The sequence below is a fragment of the Magnolia sinica genome, chromosome 1 (genome assembly GCF_029962835.1).
Source record: "Magnolia sinica isolate HGM2019 chromosome 1, MsV1, whole genome shotgun sequence".
Classification (NCBI taxonomy): Eukaryota; Viridiplantae; Streptophyta; class Magnoliopsida; order Magnoliales; family Magnoliaceae; genus Magnolia; species Magnolia sinica.
In genome coordinates this window covers 90,820,271-90,842,432 of record NC_080573.1, presented here as the reverse complement: position 1 = coordinate 90,842,432, position 22,162 = coordinate 90,820,271, and the positions used below count along the sequence as shown (strand labels likewise).

Below are 22,162 nucleotides of genomic sequence, written 5' to 3'. Positions count from 1 at the left end.
CCCATACGCATCATCTACATGCTTGATATGAGATGTAGTTGACCATTGCATATGCCATTGGTCAGGTTGTTTATGAGACTCCTTGATAGGTGGAATTGTCCCACATGAGCACATGGTATGCGCAGGATTGATATATGATTGGAATGCCTGACTCATGCATCTTGCATTGTGTGATTGTGATTACTATATGCCTTAGTGACATCAGGGCTGTAGCCTCCGCAGATATAGCGTGGACGGTAGGACTGGATACCGAAAATCCTTGTTAAACAAGGTGGCGCGAAGGATGTCCCAGGGTGAAAGTCTCTAAACCCTTATGGTACCATGGAGGATGCTTCAATGCCTAGACTGAGTGGATGTATGAGTACATGAGGGCTGAATACCAAGAGGCTACGTCTCCCATTATGTCGTAGTCAGTTGAAAGGGGGTTTGGCCTTACCCATCCGAGCGTAGGGGGCAATTGTGAGGCGAAGTCTGACCAGCTCGTAAATGGGTCCGCTATTGACGTGCCGAATAGGTATTGACAGGTTATTGGCTAGGTAGATAGTGAGGTTTGTTATGCTCACTTGGACTACACGCCTGAGGAAGGGGCAGTGCCATTTGGAGTGTACTAGACCCCGCTGATATTCCAGAGAGATGAACTGTATTGATATGTAGATTCCAACTGAGGACTGGTGTGCTTGCATTACATCTTACATATGACATTTGGCCATGTAGGTCTTGCATAACATAGCCTTGATATGGCCGTTAGCATTTATGCATCTTGCATCACATGGCCTTGGTACGGCTGATAGCATTCATTGACTTGCTAGTATGTTTTCGCATTACTCTGATATTACATTCTTGCATTACTACCTTGTGCACACACTTTCACCACCCTTTAAGTTTTCTATAAGCTTATGCACGATCGTTGCGTGCAGGTGACGCTAGGATGCCATAGTAGCATTAAGATTGGAGCGTGCAGTGGACTTCTGGAGCTTTTGATATTATTATTGTATTTCCTTTTATGCATTATACTTAAAAGTTTTTATATCATAGTGGAAATGTGATGGAGTTGTTTGTTTGTGGGTTATGCTTATTACGAATCAAATTTATGTTGAAAATCTTCCTTATAGGATCCGAGGATCGGAACCTGGTATATGGGTACCGGGAGCCGAGAATGGGGTGCTACAGAGGCTGTCAGTGCCGGATTCGGTGATTGATAATTTTGTGAGCCCGGTTTCCGAGTTTGGGACGTGACAGAATTGATCTGTAAAATCGATTGATCTATAGTTAACTCTAGGTACAATAAATGCTTTTGATTCCCTATGATTAATTGCCTACATCTTCATGAGAGATTGATCTATCTCGATTCTTATATCTTATCAGATGTTTATGATTGGCTTTATAACTTTATATTCCAATTAGAACGGATTGGAATCCGGTTTTAATTGAGTTACTAACTTGAAGAAGACGAAATTGATTTTCAGAATTCGTTAAGTGAGAATTCCTAGTCCTTTGTGTTTTTAATTATTGTTAAACCTTTTTATTTCCCACTGGATTAAAAACTCAGACAATTTGTTTAATTTTAATTGTATTCTCAACCTAATTTCCTATGGAACGATCTCAGCCTCACCGAGTTAAGATTGCATTGTAGCTCTGCATTTGGGGTTGTTAACCCTTGGGTTCAATTAATACGTGAAAAGGGCGAGCTCTAAGGGGGGGGGGGGGGGGGGGTGAATAGGAATATGCCAAATAAAAATAAAATAAACAACCTCAAATGCACAAGTATTGAGAGGTTGATACAAACGTTGTTCTAAGGACAACCTTACACCAAAAAACAATGGCTTACAGAGGCAAAAGAAATAAATCAGGCTATTACAACATTCACCACATGTACATGAAAATAAATACAACATTCAATACATCACATACATCACCACCACCACCATCATCATCATACAAACTTCGAGAATTATAGTGCTTCAGGTGTACACCAACTATTCTCAAACAACCACCCTACTCCACTCCCAATATCCACAACCCACGGGATATCGGCTTTCACTAAGAAAGAAGGTTTTCCAAGGTTCACCTTAAAACCTTTACAATTGTGTTTTCAAAGGGCTATCACAATTAAAAATCCCACACACTGAGATTTTCTGGCTATCTCAGTCAAAACCAAAGTGAAAGATTCTCTGGCATACAAACTACAATATAATAAATGAAATATACTTATCTGACGATTCTTCTTCGATGTAGCCTAGTAGAACCAATTCTTTATAGATGTAGATGTTCAATGTTCAATCTCACAAATGAAAAGGTTCTAGGTCTAAATGAATTTTAATTAAATCTAACCTTTGGCTACTTGGGTTCAATTTCTTAGATCTCAAAAAGGGTTAAAGTAAAATCCCCTTTATATCAAGTAGAATAGAATAACAAGAGATCAATAAATTAAGAAATCAAAAAGCTATTTAAAATGATTATAAATACCTCACAATAACTTCACAATAGTGGGGACAAATCTCTCAAAGTGATGGCCTGAATTGGCTTGGAATTGATGATAAAATCTAAGAAATGTCCTCTATTTATAAGCTGTAATTCAGTTCCCTCGATTGGTCTAAGGTTCGGCTCGACTAGTCCTAGCAGAACCAGCTTTCAAAATTTCTGGCGCGATCGGATAAAAAAGACTCTCGACTAGTCGAGTGGGCAAAATTCACATTACTGGAGTTTGAGTCAAGTCTTGCTTGACTGGTCGAGCCAGTCTCCACGACCGGTTGAGCAGGATACTTGATTGGTTGTAGACCAAACAACTTTATCCGATTTTTTGAGTAAAATCCTAGACTGGTTGAGAAAAACCCTGGACTGGTTGAGCCAGTGCCTGGACTAGTCGAACAATGACTAGGACTAGTCGAAGCAAAGCCTAAAATAAGTACTATGACCCAATATAAACACACAACATTAATGACCTAATCCTAAGTTCTTTCTAGGGTGAGTATTGAACTTGTTAACTCGGTCGCTTCGGTAGATAAAATACTTGAAGTACTTTAAAGTTTGGAACTTGTACACTTTGAAGCTTAAGCTTAAATGCTTAAACTTAAGCTTGATCACTTGAGCTTGAGCTTGTGTACTTGTACTTGAGCTTGGACTTGAGCTTGTGTATGAAGTTGTACTTGCACTCTGACTTGTGTATGATCTTTGGCAGTTGAACATGCTCTTCAACTTGAAGATGTAATAGCTTTAGATTGTTGATGTAGATGACACAAAAACTCATCTTTAAATGAAGGTGAACTTTCCATTTATTAAACTTGAAGGTTCATCAATCACTCTTAAGTGGTTTGTCACTATAAAATTTGACAACACAGGGTGCTAGATATAAAATATAATACTTACAATATGTGACGTACAAACACTTGCATTCATAAGCAAAAATGGTTCAAAATACTTGATAAACTCTCAAGAATAATAATGCCTCCTCAATGCAATTAAAAGACCTTAGAACTCATTTACTACGAATTATCCTTTTCTCATGCCTTGCTCGCTAAATGACTATCGGATGTCATCATCTCTGATGGTCATCCTATGACACCAACATGACTATATGAGATGTCTAACGCCTAACAGATAATGGGAAGGTAAAAATACTACTCCCAACCAATCAAACACTACTTACTACTAAACAAACACCATTATATTTAACAAACATAACTTTTCTCAAACAAACCCCTAGTGGGGCTTACCCATAAGTAGCATCTTAAACAAACCCCAAGTGGGGCTTAACCATAAGTAGCATCTCAAACAAACCCCTTATCTCCTTTATAGAGAAAGAGAGAGGTGTAGTGAGTGGAAGCATGATAGGAGCAAAGAGATAAGAGAGAGAAGAAGATAGAGGGTAGAGAGAGAGAGAGAGAGAGAGAGAGAGAGAGTAGCATGTTTGATTGAAACCATGTTCACCAATGGTTGCCACCAGATCATGTAAGGGAATATGCATGTCTTCCCATTCCTGTGGTTGACTTTAGAAATTTGTTGAATTGCATGTTTTGGCTCCTCGATTTAGTCTTTATGTAATTTTATTATTCGATTTATGATAACTTAAATTGTAAAATGCCACACTATTCACATCCACCCATCAAATGGCCCATAATTTACTTTTAATCGGATGTTTTTAATTGTGATATTTAGAAGTGTGCCTTTAGAAGATCAAGAAGGCTTGAAAGATTGCACTTATGCACCCCATAGGAGAAGAAATAAAAAACTTCATAAATAAGGATATTTATGCTCAATATAGGTACAAGAACCATGACCAAACTAAGAAGAAGATTGTAAAGAAAGGAAATCACAATTTTCTTATTTTCACGGCATTAAACTAATAACTGCGATTTAGTTTGATAATGTATCCAAACGTGCCTTTATACATATCGTTTCATGTATTCTTCAATAGTTGTATATTTGACTTCTGGGTAGAGCTTTGAAGCTTCCTCATCATTGCTCAACTCAAAATTTGCCAAGCATCCTTCGTAAAACAGGTGAATGTTGTGAACAATGGCTACCTGCAACCCCAATGGCTTCCCCTCAACCAAATGCATGTGTCTTTTATTCTATTTGATCCACATTGATAGATAAACCAATAATGACAAATACTTGCTTTCCTACTTTTATGGAGTATATAAAATCATACAAGCTAGTTTATGAACAGAAAAGTCAAAGCATCCATAGAGGAGGAAGAAAAAGACAAACAAGAGTGTAGAGAAAAGTGAAAGAGAAAAAGACCGATGGAAAAAAAAAAACTACTTCATTCAAAAAGTAAGAGTTAGGGAGGAGTGTTTTTATATGTGTTTTTTACATTCTAGCTAGCCCTTATATAGAAGAGGGCTCCTTATTTTTCAATCCTACCAATAGCACAACCTTAGGAAGGAAATCTTCTAACTAACTGCTTTATTAATTTGACTTAATGAAAGCTTGTTGAATAACTAAGTATCCTAATTAAATTATGGCTTAACATTGATTCTCAATGCTCTCCTCATTATTAAGTTCAACTTGTGTTTATCACTCCTAAACTTCTTTTAAAGAGATTATAACTTATCTATGCTTAGTGCTTTGGTGAAAATATCTGCTGCTTGGTCACTTGTATAGATGTGAATAAACTTTACCTCTTTACTCATGACCTTCTCGTGAGTAACGTGATAATAGGCCTCAATGTGAACCATATGAGCATGAAACGTTGGATTCTATGCTTGCATGATCGAGCTAACACTATCATTCACAATTGAAAAGGGATATTCAACTTTTTATCCAAAATCTTTCATTAGTTGTGTTAACTACACACTTTCACATGTAACTATCATTGCAATTCAATATTCAATTTCATTAAAAGACAACATAATAATTAGTTGGTTTTTTTCCCTATGACATGCTTCAAGATCCAAGACTAAAAAAAAAACTAATGTTGAATGATATGTAGAAGTGTCACTGGCCTACTCTGCATCACAATGGTCTGCAAGCTTTAGTGATACACCATACTTGTAAAACATATGTTCATTAATGGTAATTTTTAAATATCTCAAGATACGCTTCAATATTTGTATGTGGCTTACTTGGTTCCTATATAAACTAATTGACTACTCCAATTAGATATGTCAAATCTAGGTGAGTACTGGTTAAGTATATCAACCTTCTAACCATCTCTCGATAAGTATGCACGTTTGTAAGTAGCTCTCCTTCATTTTTTACAGTTTACAATTTACTTCAAGTGATGTCATAATCAATTCTGACGTAAGCAAATCAAGCTTTGCAAGCAAGTCCAAATAAATTTCCTTTCAAAAAATAAAAAATCATTTTTTTTAATCTCTTATCATTTCAATACCCAAAAATTATCGAAGGTGTCGCAAATCCTTCATCTTAAACTTTTGAGATAGAATGTTTTTTAAAAAAAAACTTTTCACACCTCTTCTAAAAAACTCCATGTAATTATCAAATCAACTATATATGACATATATAACCATTCCTTTGTAGAGTGCTCTACAAAAGTGATGCATCAGTAGAAGAAATAAAATCACTTGAAGAAAAGAGTTCCCTAACCTTTGCAAATTAAGTTATAGGTTCTTATTTTAGACCACAATGCACCTTCTTAAGCTTGTACAATTGTTTAAACTTTTTAAGAAATTCAAATCCCTTGGTTCTTCCATATGTTTATCAATATTTCCATTTGAGAATGCATTCTTTACATCTATTTATTGAAAAATCGAACCATTTGCAACTGTCAAAGCTACTCTTGAGATTTTATCCATGTGACTATTTTTTATCATAATGTTTCCTATAGTTTTAAGAAAAACCTTTAGCCACAAAGCATGTCTTATAACATTTTACTTCACTTTCAGTCATTCACTTTATTTTGTATATCTACTTGTAACTAATAGCTTTCTTTTCCTCAAGAAGCTTAATCAAGTTCCATGTAAAATTCTTTTTCAGTTCACCCATCTCTTCTTCCATAGCTTGCTTTCATTGAAGATCATCAACCGCTTCTTGAATGGTTTTTGTCTTGTAAGAATCCACGGCATGCATCATGTAAGAATAGTGTATATTTGTGATATAATAATCAATAAATTTTAAACAGGAAACCTTTTACAAATGTGATGTTATTATTCTAAATCACCACTTGATGAGGCCATAAGCACATTCTCCTTTGATTTTACCAACTAAGATCTTCTTATCAACTTTTATGATTGTAGAGTGAATGGTCATGTATCTAATTCTTCATTTGATAAAGTTTCTGAAGACCCTATCTTATCATTTAAAGCTTGATATTATAGTAAATTTTCATCAAAAGTTACATCACAACTCTTGTGGATACAATGATTTAACAAATCATAACACTAGTATGCTTTTCTTTCAGATGAATATCTAAAAAATATTTTATGATTTTCCAATTAAGTTTGTTATAATTTTTATCACCACGCTTCTTGTAAGCTATGCATTCAAATACTTGTAGATGCATCATTTGGATCCTCCTTATAAAGAATTTGACATGGGAATTTCATACTTGCTCATAATGACATATGAATGATAAAGTATATTGCAATATCCATGGCTTTAGTCAAATACACTTAAGGTATTTTTTTATGTTCATCATAGCTCGATTGACCTTGACCATGTAATGATTCTTTCTCTCAGCAATTCTATTTTGTTGAGGCATTCTTAGGTAAGTATTTTAGTTTTTAATTCTATGTACTTTTAGAAAAGCATTGAAGTTGTTATATAAATACTCTCTACTATTATCGGTTCATAGAATTTTTATTTTTAATTGAACTAATTTTTCAAAAATGCTTTAAGTTTTTTAAAGTATTTAAATACTTCGGATCTTTAACATAGAAAATATATCTTAATTGAGAACTCAATGATGTAAGTAGTACCTTAAGTGTGTATATGATTTCACTAAGCTTGGTCCCCCAAACATCACTATAGATGAATTCAAGTTGATAACAAGCTATGGTGATGGTCAATGTGAAATGATAACACGTTGCTTTTGCAAATTCGCATACCTCACACATGTGATTCTTATCATACTTTGTCAACAATATTTTAGTGATGAGTTTCTTTTATGACACATATTTGATTCTCTGAAGGTTACAATGACCCAATCGCATATGCTACAAATTAGCTACCTTGAATGAGAATTTCGTAGAAGAAAATTTCATAGTAAGTGCAAAAATTGGCCTACTTTCTTTTTCATGAGTAATGATCCTACCATCATCTTTTGATAGAATTTTATATTATTCATCACCAAATTTGACTTGTAACCTTGATCTTTAAGTTGTCCAATGAATAAGAGATTCTTCTGTAACTTTGACGTGTGCAATACATTAGACATATTTTTTTTATTTCCATTTGAATCTTATAGGCTGATGCTACCCTTATATCTGAACTTAAGGAGGATGTTATTTCTAGGGATACCTCCCGATGCACTCGACACTAGCTTTTTATTAATAAAGAGATCTTCTCTTGGTGTCATGTGATTCAAGCAAGCCATATCTATATACCACTTATCTACACCCGACTTTGAAGCTTGTATTGCTTAAATGGCTTCTTTGGTCTTCTCTTTATAATATCTTTATTTATATTTAACAATGTAGTTTCCTTTATCATATCTACATTGCTTTGTACAATGCTCATAATTTCTATAATATAATACTTAACTAAATTTTGGCCTATGCCTATTTGAGAATTGTTTTAATTGTTATTGGTGGTGGGTGATCGAGATTGTTGATGATGTTGGCATTATCAATGATTTTGGTTAAAATTTTGAGAATTTCTTCTCAAGCCATAAGCTATTTTCATCCCATGGGTTGACCACATGTTTGTGAAAAGAAAGTATTATTGCTTCTCTACACCTTTTTAGAATCATTTTGATTCTCCAATATTCATCTTTCCAAAAGTCTCTTTTTGTAGTAACGTACTCAATGCCTCCTCCACAGGTAGCTTATTTTGTTGAATTAACACTTTATAACATTAAACTGCTTTCATAGACTATCTGAGATGATCCCCAGCTGAGTGTTATTTTTCATCTAGATGCCAATTCCCTCCATTTCATCACATAAACCCTTCACTTTCGAGAAAACTTTGTCATTGAGTCGTTGCCTTGCTTGATCGTCTTCAATTTTACTTTTAGAAACAGCTTTCTCTGCTGCTCATTCTCTTGTGTGCTATGGTTAAGCAATCCCATTCTTCTTTCACTGAATTCAATTCTCTAATATAAAAAAGCATAATTGATCTACAAGAGATTTAGATCATATATAGAGCCTTCCCATCGTTCTTCCTCCAATTTAGAGTTCTAACTTTATTTGACATCAGTTTAGGATTTCTATCATCTATGATATCCCAAAATCTAGGCTTGGCCTATTAAATAGCTTCATAACCACACTTTTTAATTTTTATAATTTTTCGTCATAAAAAGTTGAGGAATAATAGCACTCAATTTTGATAAGATTGAGAACACCAATAGTAAATGAATACTTGCAGAGGAGAACTAACACAAAGTGGAAGTGAAATAATTCAAAACATGATCAATTTACTCATCTACGATACTCTAATACTATATACAAAAATCCATAAACAATGCTATAGAGATGAGGGCCTTGACATCCATGGAAAAGGAAGAAGAAGATAAAAGAAGAGAGCGTAAAAAGTAGTGAAAGAAGAGAGACACGAAAGCAAAAACTATTTTATTTAAAAATTAAGAGAAAGATTATGGAGATTTCTACCTTAATCAAAGTTTAGTAACTAAGTGTCCTAATTAAACAAAAATTTGGAAATTGTTATCAACATATTGAACTATAGCAGTGTTGCATTATCAGCATGTATAGACACAAGCATTGTCTGGCGCACATGAGTTCTACTCGATCGTTTCCCATACCTACATCTAGGTTAGATTATTGTAGGTGTTTTCCACCATATTTTTAGACGGTGGAAGCTCATTTGCTATGCATATTGCATACAGGTAAGTCAATCCAAACCATCCGCATCCTAGTCCCATTGTGGATCAATGATACCCACATCCTAATCAGGCAATCCTAACCATCTGATTTCCCCCGTGAATTCTAAATTCGTGCAGTTGCTTGTTGTCTATTCAATAGTCCATTTGATTGCCCACCAATAGGCTAGTTAAAATAATCTAACCGGCGTGGTTTTAGAATTTCTCCATCCACAACTGGCAGATGATCTGAACAATTTGGTTGATGGACATGTGCCCATATGCATGCGCATGCATACACGCAAGTACATTCGTATAGATGCATACGTACAGATAGATGGAGTACCTTCCATGGTTTTTAACCAATCTTCGGCTGAAATGCATGCCTTGTGTAATTCATGGCCAATCAGTTTCTCCCATATCTGCACCACCTCCCTCTGCGACAATACGTTCGCAGGAGGCCTAACGAATATCGCTTTGTTTAGCGTACGTGGATCGTGGGCCGCCTTTACGACGTATGTTGCGATGTCCTTCTCATCATTCCACACCGCTGCGAAAACATGCGAACAAGATCATTTTGATAACGAAAACAACCGCATACCATCTTATCGGCACTTGAAATGACATGGGTCCCTCTTACCTTTGACATTGCCATCTCCAAACAGTGTAACGTGTTTGCGTGGTGGGATCAGACCCTGTGCAATTTCACCTAGGCCCCCGACAAAATATCCAGCATAACAGTTTCCGGACACATAGGTATGTGGAATGCCAGCCTCCTCGATCGCACGTCTGACCAGACTTTTGTCCTTGAAAAGTTGGTTGCCAGGAGGTAGAGCGTCGGTCATCCGATCCGGGTCCATTCCAAACTCAGAAGGTACAAACCTCTGTGAACAATAACAGAGGAGATGAAAAAAGACAAATGAATGCTTTATAGAACGTGAAAGCAGCTATGTGAATCTGCATTAGGAATATACGCTATTTTGGCATGCTTGGCCGTTCAACAATTTAGACCATTTATATTTTCTTTACTGCTATAAATAAGTTAACGTCCCATGATCAAGCTTTATTGATGATTCTCGCCTTTAAATTTTAAAGTTGAGTGAGACCCATTGATTTTTGTTTTCGTTGTTCTAAATTCATCAACAGATCATTCAGCGTAAGTTTCTTGCTGTAGTCCACATGCCAAAGAGTTCGCAACATGAACGCTTTTAATTCTTTCAAGCGCCGATAAATGGGTATGTCGCTAAAAGTATTGGCGGCGCTAGATAACTTCTATCGGCGCCTTTCTGAGCGCCGATAATTGCATGTTTTTACGACGCGAAAAAGCGCCGTTAAAAATTACTTTGAACGCCGGTCTCATGAAAAAGCGCTGTAAACTTTCTACACAAGCGCCGGTAGAAGCCTTTGTATGGATTTGAGAGGCCCTAGCATGCCAGTAAATTCAGGTCGTGTAGATACTCGATGGGTGTCGTGCTGTTGAACTGCTCCACCCACATGCCCATGTTCACATCTTCCATCTTGAAGAGCTGTTTCAGAGTTGAATTGTCAGCGTGATGGCCTTTTTTTTCCTTTTCTTTTTCTTTTTTTCAAGTTGGTAATAAGGGTTAAAACAATAGCAGCAGAAGTTTGTACATCTTACCCTCAAACCCTCAAGGCGTGTTTCTCAAACTCTGTTACAACAAATTGTGCAATGTCTGATGATACGATGTAGCCTGGGCCATTGGCATACGGTGGATAATCTTCTTCTGGCCATTCTTGAAACACAAACAATAAGCATAGTGTTGTGAGCTATTTAGAGTGAAGGAAAGAGAAGTTGGTAATGAATAAGACGATGAGAACGAATGACGAGGTTTCCACCAAAACCCATAAATATTACAATGAAAGTATATAAATCACCAGAAAAGCAATACCGCCCCAATGCTTGCAGTGTTTGCTGCATTTGACAATAGACATTCTACTAAAGTTGAAAAGTCAGTAGGGAATTGAGATTCTAGTCCTGGTAAATTAGACTAATGTGGCTATCCTGACTATGCAACAGGCCATGGTGTTTGGACCAGTGTCCTGACTTCTCTAAGAAATGAAAGGCCTGAGCATGAATAGAGTCTCTAATACTAAAGTTTTCAATTCAGTTCCATTTTTGCCAACAAGATATGAAATTTAGTTCCCAGTCCGCTCTATTTATTGCAATAAATCATCTACTTTTCAATCTTTTGCTTCCTTTAAACCTGTAGTAAGTCAATGAGGAAACATTGTTTTCGGAGCATGTTGGTGTCCCATAATACCTCTTTTACTTGCATAAGTAAACTAAGATAAGTACCCGACCCCAAAAACTCTTCTAAGATGGAAAAGGCAAGTAAAGTTCCAGATTTTCCTTTGTTTCTTCCAAACAGTTCAATATGTAACCATGGCAGTCCCCCGTTCAAGGAATGCAATTCAGAGCATTTTATCATCAAGTGCGATTTAGTACCACATAATTACTCAAGCAACGGATTTTATTTTATTTTATTTTTAAAAGAGCAGTATAATAATTTAAGGGAAAGGTGGGGAAAGTTAATTTATACCTCATATGTCACAGCCCATTTACCATAACGCAAGGGCTTGTGGTAGTAATTCATGTTTCCAACATATAGGCTTCTACCACTGGGGACTTTCTTGGCTTCCTTAATCACCGAATCTATTCTGACAAATGTGTCATCATCACATTTCATGATATAATTTGCAGAGACTGTACGAACCTGTGTCAATAAACAAATACATTAAGTCCAGCAATCCTTATAAACTTTTTCATTATCAAGGCATACAATTTTCTAACTTTTTCTTTCTTAAAGATAACAAGATTTCATAATTAGAAGTATTTCTATTCTGACAAATGTGTCATCGTCACATTTCATGATATAATTTGCAGAGAATGCATGGACCTGTGTCAATAAACAAATACATCAAGTCCATCAATCCTTATAAACTTTTCCATTATCAAGGCATACAAATTTCTAATTTTTTTCCTTAACGATAACAATATTTCATAATTAGAAGTATTTCCAACTTTGATAGTTGAATTTCACTCACCCCATACTCACAGATGGCAACTGTCTTCAAAACAACTAGATCATAGCCATCCATGAAAGGCACTATTACAATGTCGTCGAAGAACTCTGCTTCTTTCTTTAGCTCCACATTCACTTCCTTCCTTCCATGCTTTCCTCAAAAATGATACCCAACATTAGATTCTAAATTCAAGTTAAAACAGTGCAAAGATACACATGGATGGTTTCAGAGAATGACTCAAGAGATGCCCTTACCAGTGCCACAAAGAATCGGGCCACCACATTAGAAGATATGATTTGTTGTGACTGCATCCAAGACTTCCTTACAGCCATCCGCTCAGCAAAATGGTTGCCCGCTAAAAGGATGCCAATGAAGAGCTCCACAGGGCCATCTGGAAGGGGTGGGGCCTTCCATCTACTTGACATTTCAAGAATTTTTTGAGGGGCAAAACTTGGATGTGTAGTGGGCAAAGATGCAGCAAATATAGCCTGGACATCAAGGTCGCCATTCAGTGATAGCCCAGTTGCATCCTCGAGAATAAACCCCTGCTAATATCACCAAAACCTTCAGAATCAACTTAAAACTCAAACAGTCCCATTAAAATTGATTCAAAGGACTTCTAAATGTACTCACAGTGCGATAAGGAAACGATGTGACATGCCTCCCATCAACATTGACATGATAACCTTCCAACCCAGCACTAAGGGTGAGAATAAACAACTTATCCTCCACAAACGGGAATGGCCAATCAATTGAGACCTTCTTTGTTCGGCCTATTAGTCGGTTCAACCACCACGTTGTTTTCGATTCCTCTGAGTGATTATCATCATCACGGATCCACTTCTCACACTTTGGTAGTCCATCAACTGCACATACCAATCCCAGTTAAGTACTTTAAGAGATAATGCTTGTGATGGAATAAATTTTTAGCCTAGCCTAATCTCGACATTCAAAATAAACGATACAGCTGTATCGACCCAAAACAGTCCGATACCACCCAATACAATTTGGGTAGTTGCCTATATCTTGAAAGTGTAATACTATCGCCTCTTCAATTGAGAATTGGGAGGTAAGATTTGTTCTTTCTTTAAAAATAAAAATTAAAAATTAAAATACAAAGAATTTTCCCAAGTAAAAGATCAATCAAATCGAAGGCAGAGATTCACCACTTAATAAACAATCCTAGGCATACAAAAAGAAAGAAGAAGAAGAAGAAGAAAAGGAATCACTATTTTGCACAATTAGCCTGTCGAATTGAGCTGAGAACCATAGGATTTCCAACACCACACCCGTTTGATACAATAAAAGACAAGGATCTATTAACAGAATTGCACTAACATCAAAATCCACATTATGGGTTATCCTGAAGATATTCTAAAACTTAAATCTCACTTAAAAATACATTTGAAGAGGATACTCGAGTCAAAACAATCGCCCAGTCAGACAATCCGCATATCAAATTGAGTTGAATTGTGCTTAAAACAACTAGAACAGTCTCGGATTTAATATAAACAGAAAGAAGTGCAAAAAAATCACATACCTGTCTCTTCATCAGCCTTGGATTTCCAACCCTCGCACCGGAGAGCGGAGCCCCACTGCATCCTATAACAAGTGTTCTGCTCAATCACAGGCTTCCCACTCCAGTCGCCCTTCAACCTCGGATTGAAGTGCAAAATCCTTGGGGGATCCTCTCCGTCCACCGTCTTCAGCCCCTGCAATTCCATCATGAACTGCGAAACCAGCACCGACTGGGCCCCATCTTTCAAAGGGGCGATCTTCGGGTCATACCTCCAACATGGGAAAGAAAAGCACAGTGCCTGAAGAAAGTTTATGTTTATACATTGAAGTATGAGAAAGAAAACAGATGATTCTTATAACAGCTTTTGTTAGCATGCCAATCTGAGCAGGAAAATATCACTATATGTCTTTCTGATAGAAGAAGAAGAAGAAGAAGAACACCATATTTTACCCAAGTAATCCTCAGAAAAAATTGAAGGCAGCTAATTTCAGAAGAATTTCAAATCAAAGCATCTGACAAAAAAAATTGATTTACATAGATCCAACCTCATCAAAATCCAACCAAAAAAAAAAACCCAGAGAGAGAATCCATTCCTGAAGCAGTTAGGCTCTCATCTAGAGGCAGCTTCTCAAGTGCTCCTAGCACTGCACTGATTGATTCTTCCACAGAACTGTCACTTGTGCCACCACTACACTTTTGAACTTCCTAGAGTCATTGGTTGAGAAACCTATGCCCATTTAACTGAAAAAAATGATTAAGGCAACCATTCTTCTCTATCGCTGACAAGGTACTTGCTACAATTGACATCCTTGAGGGCCTTTCGGTGCACAAACTTGACCATGTTCCCACATCTGAGAGCTTCATTAATGACCTTCAATTAAAAAACATTAAAAATCATACACATCATTGGAAACAGGCTAGAAAGTGAGAAAAATAATAATAAAAAGAACAAGGACAGCTAGAAAAAGCAATAAACAAAAAGTGTTAATCTAGCATGTGTTTTGCACCATTCATTAAAAGTAGGCTGATCCACTAAAAAGCTTTTTAGCTTGAGTTTGACCTACAATTCTAGGTGTGGGCCAATTTTGATTTGTGTGTGACATCCAATCTAATTAACTACCTTTGGACCTCTTCATGTTCTCCTTGACACTCAAAAGATACTCAGGTGGCTGTGGTGTGGCCCACCTGATCATTCAATAAGTTAAAATCATCAGGATATGATCCTTCCACATTGGGGCCACGTGTACCATCTATCCAATCACTACCATTTAAGAAACCAATATAAAGTCATATATTAATCTATAGCCTTAATTTAAAAGATTAGAAAGTTACACTTACATGTTGAGTAAACTCCATTTTCTTGTAGTCATCCCAGTTCAAGTACTCTTCTTTTCCTTTCACATTTCTTATACTTTCATGCTCTGACTGTTTCAAAAAAAAAAGGGTTTCTTTCATTTTCTCTCTTTTCTTTTTATAAAAAATTTCAAAGAAGGCCATTGAATTTCAGCTTTTTTATATGGAGCTTGAAATGGCTAAAAGGGGAGGAGAGAGACAGATTGTGTCTACCCTCAGTTGTTGCAAAGCAGCTGGTGATTGACCCAAGAAGAGAACTGCCAATGCCATGAGGAGGGAGGTGGTCTCACACCCACCCAACAAAGAATCCAGTACAAAGCTCACCCTTTCATCCTCAGACAGGCTATTTGCTGATAGGAGTATTTCAAGGAAATCACTTTTCTTATTACCAGCAGAGTTCTCTCCCTTTGATCTTCTCTCTTCAACTATAGCTTTCACCGTAGAAGATATTCTTGCTCTAGCCTGCATATACACACACACAATCAGTCAAAAGTTCTGGTTAGAAAGTAAAAGGAGCAAATATCTAATTTGAAATGACACCAATGGTGGTAGTTCACTAACAGTCTCAAAATGGTGGTGATCCATGCACCCTACACATGTGATGCATGTATCAGAATCAGGATCTTTCAAATTAAGTGGCACTTTTTGGGATAGACAACAACCTCAATATCAGACTGATCTGATGGTTAGGATCATTTGGGCAGCATCATTTTGGACTCTCAATCAACCATAATATGTCATCACATTACATAATAGGTAATCTTTCTTGATGGGTTTTTACTCCCTGGTCAGTCACTAATCTTTGTTTGAATTTCTTTTTCTTTATTTATTTACATCACCATCATCATCATCCTAGCCTCATCCCACCAATTTGGGGTTGGCTGTATGATCATGCTTTGTCAATCATATACCAAACAGAAATTCTCATGATTTCATAGCTAAAGTTTTATGTATTCTCATGATTTCATAGCTAAAGTTTTATGTATGTGGTCTCCTTGTGTAATCGTGCTCTGGTCCATGGTGCAGGCATAGCGATGTGCTCCATGCCTCCTCACCTGTAGCAGGTCCTGAAGAGCCTTAGCCCCCTATAGTTTCTGGCTTGATTGTTTCTCCTCATTGGGGCAAGTGTTTTCAGCATGATGGGAGAATAAAAGAGATGCATGTTTGTACTGTACAAGTACAGATAAACAAAACATGAAAACAAAACCATAAAAAAAAAAAAAAGACCTACCAAACCATTAAGAAAAACAAACATAAAAATTACACACATTTGTTTCAGGAATTTCGTCAAACATGTGACATGCTTATAGCTCAAATTCTATACAAGCATGCTTTGTGTAAGAAATAAGTGGCCTGTAAAATCCCAAATCCAGTGAAGTAAAAAATAAAATCCATTAGTGATTAAAAGAGAGAGGAAAAAAACCACCTGACCAGTCTCTTCAGTTCAGGCAGCTGCAGAGTTGGAATGTGAATAAGGTTTTAGAAGATTTAGAGAAATCAACTAAAATCTCTAGGGTTTTGGGAGATTTGGAGAAATCGGGAGATGCATGAAAGGAATGAGGTGCAGGAGAGAGAGAGAGAGAGAGAGAGAGAGAGAGAGAGAGAGAGAGAGAGAGAGAGAGTACCGATTGAGTGCAGCGGACATAGCAAACGTGTTCGAGTGCAGTGGCATCGAGCGACATTTTCAGGGGTAGCGATAGAAATCTACCCAACTTGTTACAATATCAGATTTATTGGTAGAAGAGAGAGAGAGAGAGAGAGAGAGAGAGAGAGAGAGAGAGAGAGAGAGAGAGAGAGAGAGAGAGAGAGGGACGAGATCGGAAAGGAGGGAGGGAGGGAGAGAGAGAAGAGAGAGAGAGAGAGAGAGAGAGAGAGAGAGAGAGAGAGAGAGAGAGCGTCGGGGGCGGTGAGAGGGAGAGAGTCGGGAGAGGGGAGAGAAACAGGGCTAGAGCTTTTAGTACGGTATATATACCCGATCGCTAATCGATGCCCATTTTAATTAGCGCCGGTAAATTAGTCACATAAATCGTTGGCTAATCCACTTTTTGTTGTAGTGCTGTAGTCCACATGCCAAAGAGTTCGCAACATGAACGCTTTTAATTCTTGAAACACTAAGAGCATGTGGACCTCTGTGGTAGCTATGGACGCTTAATCCAAGCCAGGGACAGAGGCAAAAAGAACTCCCGGGGGGCATTTAGATGACCTGGATTTATGGATTTCCAAGTATTGAATTGGGTTTGGTTGGCTTACTAGCTAGTTAGGAAAACCAATGTTGTGTACTGTTTATTTATTTCAAAAGCATCCAAATTAAATGAACAAATCTGGCCCACTCTATTCAACTATAACTCTGAAAAATAAATTGTATAGCATGCAATCAATTTTGATGAGTGGAATGGATATTGCCCACTTGAGAAAAAAATGGATATGAATAATCCACAACTGTTAAGGGAAATCAACAACCCATATAGATCATACTACATTTGATTATTGACCTTGGCCATCCATCTTGTGGTTCTGTCCATGATCTGCCATCTCCTTAAAAAAGTCACTTTTTTTGGAACATCCCAAGGGTGCACTCAATGGTTAGTGAAATGGACACCCAAATGGATTGTACAAGTACATAAGGTTAATCATTAATGTAAACCATCCATCATATACTGTTGTTTTCCCATTTAATTAATCACTTGTGTTGGATGATCTTAACTGCTCATTTATTAGTTAGAGAAATGGATGGTCCATGATCATAATGCGAATGGTCTAATCATTGACCTAGACTATAGGTTATGTGGGTTCACCCTTGATTGTCCATCCCTCTTAAAAATGAGATACATTTGATGATTTTAAACATTAATCCAACGCCTAGAGAAATGGATGGTCCATATTAATTAAACACACTATAAGTCCAATCATTGATCTAGACCATCTATCATATGGGTCCCACTGTAGATTATCCATCCCTGTCTGAAAAATCACTTTCCTTGAATGATCCTAATCTTCTAATCAACGTATAGGCAAATTGATAGTAAATATTAACCATGCTACAAATGTTATAATCATTGATATATGACATCCATCATGTCAATCCCATCCTTAATTGTTTATCTTGAAAATCACATTGGATGATCTACCCTTAATCAATACCTTGGAAAATCGACTGTCCATATTGATCATACTAAAATTGTGCTGCCATTGCTGGACATTCATCATAACGTTGGTCCCACCTTTGATTGCTCGTTCTTCTCAAGAAATTAGGCGCAGCCCAGATCCGCTGAGGTGGGTGAGATCCCTGACCGTGGGGTGATTTACTTGCCTTATTTCTACACCGTCCATCTGTTTTGAAAAGTCATTCTAGAGAAAAATCCCAAAGATGAAGCAGATATAAATCTCAGGTGGACCATAAGACAGGAAACAGTGGTAATCGACTGTTAAAAACTTCTCATGGGCACAAAAGCTTTGGATCAAGCTGATATTTGTGTGCTCTCTTCATTCAGGTCTTTGTGAGCTTATCAACAGTTGGGAAGAAAAATACACATTCTGGTGGCCCCCATGAAGTTTTTAATGATGGGGATTCAATCAAGAGTGTTTCCTGTGGTATGGTCCACCTTAGATTTGGATCTGCTTCATTTTCAGGATCAATCCCTAAAATGAGCAGTCAAAAATGATGGACGGTGTGGATACACATATACATCAAAATGGGCCCCACAGTTAGGGATCCACCAGGGATCCACCCAAACCGCGCCCCAAGAAATCACTTCTTATGGGTGACCTTAGCCTTCCAGTCAATGGCAAGAGAGATGGCAGGTCCATATATACTGTACTACAGATGGTGCCTGTATGGATTTAGACCTTACATCCCATGGGTTCCATACCTTAATTGCCTATTATTTTTGGAAAGCCAAGTGCCCATCTTTTGGGTATTGCAATGGCCCAGTGGCCATTTAAATCGCTGGGATTTTTTTAATCCCTACCATCCTCCAAACGTCAGAATTATGATAGTAGGAATACTCGGACATTCGAATTCCTAATCGAAATGGCCGCTTGGGAATACAGAATCCTCTACCCAATGTAAACTCGTATATGGACCTGGTTGGCTAGGCCAAAGCACGTCCGAATACAACCCATCAGCTAAGGACCATAGTCCAGACTCAGTCCAGTCCATGAGATAAGGCACTGGGTTAGCCATGAGCAGAGCCCCTGATCCAGATGCTTAAAAAAACTCGAGTTAAATAAGTTTGGCACAGTCGGGTCCACTTGCGCGCCCTTTGAGGCTGGCAGAAGCAGGCGTTAATGAATGAACGGTCCTGAAACTTGGGCTGGATCGAAGCCATGAACCTTGAGACTCATCCCAAAACTGACATATTGGAAGGGGCTGATTGTCACTTAAGTCGATGGAACCGACATGGGACCCACATGTCCCAGTGCGACACATTTCCCTCTCATCAGGTGGGTTATTTCTCATGAACTGATGATGGGTGGGTCACTCGTATTTGTGGGACGCAACATTTGCAGTGACCCAACTGCATGATGACCCAGAAACCATACATGCGAATCGAAACGTCCACTGTTCATGTCTGTTGGGTCAACTTTTTGTTTATATTCAATCCAATCGTTCATCATCTCGTCCTTCATTGGTTCATTGGATGAAGGGACAATCCTAAATTCAGGCGGTCTACACTACATGAACTTGAGGCTTTGGGTATTAGATTAAAATTTTCCCATTGGTGTGGCCCACTTGAGATTTATGTCTCTTAGAGATCAGGTGGGGTGTGGTAGAGGATTAATTCTAGTCCATTTTCAATAAGTGCAGAACGGTGAAAAATAGCCCAGCTATGGTCACACACCTTGATATGGCCCATTTCTTTGAGGATGTCTACGAGCTTCAGCTGCTCCAGAATGGCATCTTGGATATGGTTTCCTGCAACGGTCGAGATCACCACATCCACATCCTTAACGGCTCGCACAAGGCTATCACGGTCATCGAATGAGCCGGACACAAGGTGTGCACCCTCTTGTTTCAAATCCAGGAGCAGCTCCACCTTTTCCATGTCATTGATGTTCTCGTCTCGAAATAGCACATATGTGGGATGGCCAAGTGCAAGGCTCGCTCGCACCATCCTTCGACCCATGTGGCCAGAGCCACCCACGATCAGTACACGGCTGCTGCTCATTATTGTCATCTCTCTCTCTCTGACCTTGGTGATTTTATCTAGTGTCCTCTTGCCATTTATAGTGTAAACCACCCAACAACCATGGATTTTATATTCAGGTTGTAATAATCTAATTAAGTAGGGTGTTGGAGAAAACAAAAGAGAAACTTCCAAATTTTAGAATGTATTAGCTTCATGGGATTTTCTATTCGGGGTGTAACAATCTAAGTAGGGTTTTGGAAAAAGCAAAAGAGAGACTTCCAAATTTTAGAATATATTAGCTTCATGGGATTTTCTATTCAGGGTGTAACAATCTAAGTAGAGTATTAGAGAAAACAAAAGAGAAGAACTTACAAGAATTAGAATCTATTCGTAGCTTTAGACGATAACATGTATTGGACTGTTTGGTATGGCAAAAGTTAAGATACAAGCTCCTTGAATATGCACCTCCTATTACCTTGAGAGTAGATAACACAAAACACTGTACTTGATAATGTTGTCAAATTTATTATCGTATTGCTAACCATAACAAGGGATAGACTCTACTGAATCACAAATGGTAGCCTAAAACTGTAGGATTATTTTTATATGATTCTCTTAAAATTTTTGAAAAAAAAAAAACAAACTGCAAAAAAAAAGAAAAAGAAAAAAGAAGAAGATATATTTAAAACCCATCAATCATCCATTTTCCATTAATATGCACAAAGTAATACCATCATATCATGATAGCTTTAGAAGATTCTTACCTTTTCTTTGTTTTTCGCCATTGTTGATGCAGTTTCCGATAGACTCTCCTTAGTAAACCCACTGTGACCTACACGGAAGAAAGTAAGAGACAAAGGAGAACCTAGCTAGTATAAGGGACCCTCCGATGCCTAAGTCAGGATCTTGGGTCTTTGTAGGAGATGATCTTGAGGAAAAGAGTTACCAGTCGTTTATATGAGTGAGTATAAGGATATGTATGCGTACCTCACATTGGCTAGGAGCACCCCTATTTATATGAGAGGGAAGATCACACTGTAGGAAGTCTTTCTCATTTAGGATTCTTGATATGTCAGAGATCTTCCTGCACAAGTTTCCAGATCTGTCAGGGATCTGCTCGAGATTATGGTTGTGCGAGATCTTCTTGATCTGATTTTATCTCCCAAAGATCTTGAAAGATATCTTCAGGCCGTTGGAGGGATTCCTGGATTGTTAGTTCGGGAAAAGGTCAGGTGGTGGGGGCACCAGATACAGTAGAAGTAGATAATGCTGAGCCTTTCGACAAGTCAGCATTTACCTTGTCAGAGGTTAAGTTGACCTATGGTTGAGCTATGTCCGACCTATGGTCGGGTTGACCCCTAGCCGACATATGGCTGAGATATATCCAACCTATGGTTTAGGTCGACTTATAACCTACCTATAACCGACGTATGATTATGCCGACCTATTCAATAGGTCGGCCATTTGAGTGGACTTACAGTTGTATCTTATTTAAGTGGACTTACAGTTGTATTGACGTACTTGAAGGTTGACCTTTCTTTGCCAGTAGACGCCTCTTAAGTGGTTTAGACCTATTGGGTCTATGCTGGTTTGTAGAGTTGGTCCATTTCATAAGTTGTTCTATTTTTCCCCCAACAGTAAGCCCCCCTTACTTTTGAGTTGATTTCCAGAGGCTCG

At 37.7% G+C, this 22,162-nt stretch overlaps 2 protein-coding genes across 2 annotated transcripts in view; both read right to left on the bottom strand.

The window, feature by feature from the left end:
• LOC131247594 (uncharacterized) overlaps nt 1-16,087 on the bottom strand; it is a 79,137-nt gene extending 63,050 nt beyond the window's left edge. The window contains exons 1-13 of the mRNA XM_058247740.1: nt 15,570-16,087; nt 15,342-15,428; nt 14,795-14,874; nt 14,578-14,691; nt 14,025-14,272; nt 13,118-13,350; nt 12,739-13,029; nt 12,506-12,634; nt 12,003-12,174; nt 11,087-11,196; nt 10,873-10,965; nt 10,080-10,323; nt 9,786-9,989 (exon numbers count right to left, since the gene is read on the bottom strand). Of these exons, the coding sequence (XP_058103723.1) occupies nt 9,786-9,989; nt 10,080-10,323; nt 10,873-10,965; nt 11,087-11,196; nt 12,003-12,174; nt 12,506-12,634; nt 12,739-13,029; nt 13,118-13,350; nt 14,025-14,272; nt 14,578-14,691; nt 14,795-14,874; nt 15,342-15,428; nt 15,570-15,824 (2,260 nt within the window). The 5' untranslated portion in view covers nt 15,825-16,087. The remainder of the gene's footprint in view (nt 1-9,785; nt 9,990-10,079; nt 10,324-10,872; nt 10,966-11,086; nt 11,197-12,002; nt 12,175-12,505; nt 12,635-12,738; nt 13,030-13,117; nt 13,351-14,024; nt 14,273-14,577; nt 14,692-14,794; nt 14,875-15,341; nt 15,429-15,569) is intronic.
• A 354-nt stretch (nt 16,088-16,441) lies between these two features.
• On the bottom strand, nt 16,442-20,524 carry LOC131247578 (bifunctional pinoresinol-lariciresinol reductase 2-like). Its single transcript, XM_058247739.1, has 2 exons — nt 20,198-20,524; nt 16,442-16,525 (listed from the first exon to the last, which is right to left on the bottom strand). Exons 1-2 carry the CDS (start codon nt 20,522-20,524, stop codon nt 16,442-16,444), a joined length of 411 nt encoding a protein of 136 aa, XP_058103722.1.
• Nucleotides 20,525-22,162: the final 1,638 nt, after the last annotated feature.

Bases quoted from the DNA above. Each gene is read 5' to 3' on its own strand.
- LOC131247578 (XM_058247739.1), bottom strand. From the start codon at position 20,524: ATGAGCAGCAGCCGTGTACTGATCGTGGGTGGCTCTGGCCACATGGGT. The intron at 16,526-20,197 runs GTGTGTGACCAT...GTACTTGTACAG, and splicing joins AAGAAATGGGCCATATCAAG to TACAAACATGCATCTCTTTT.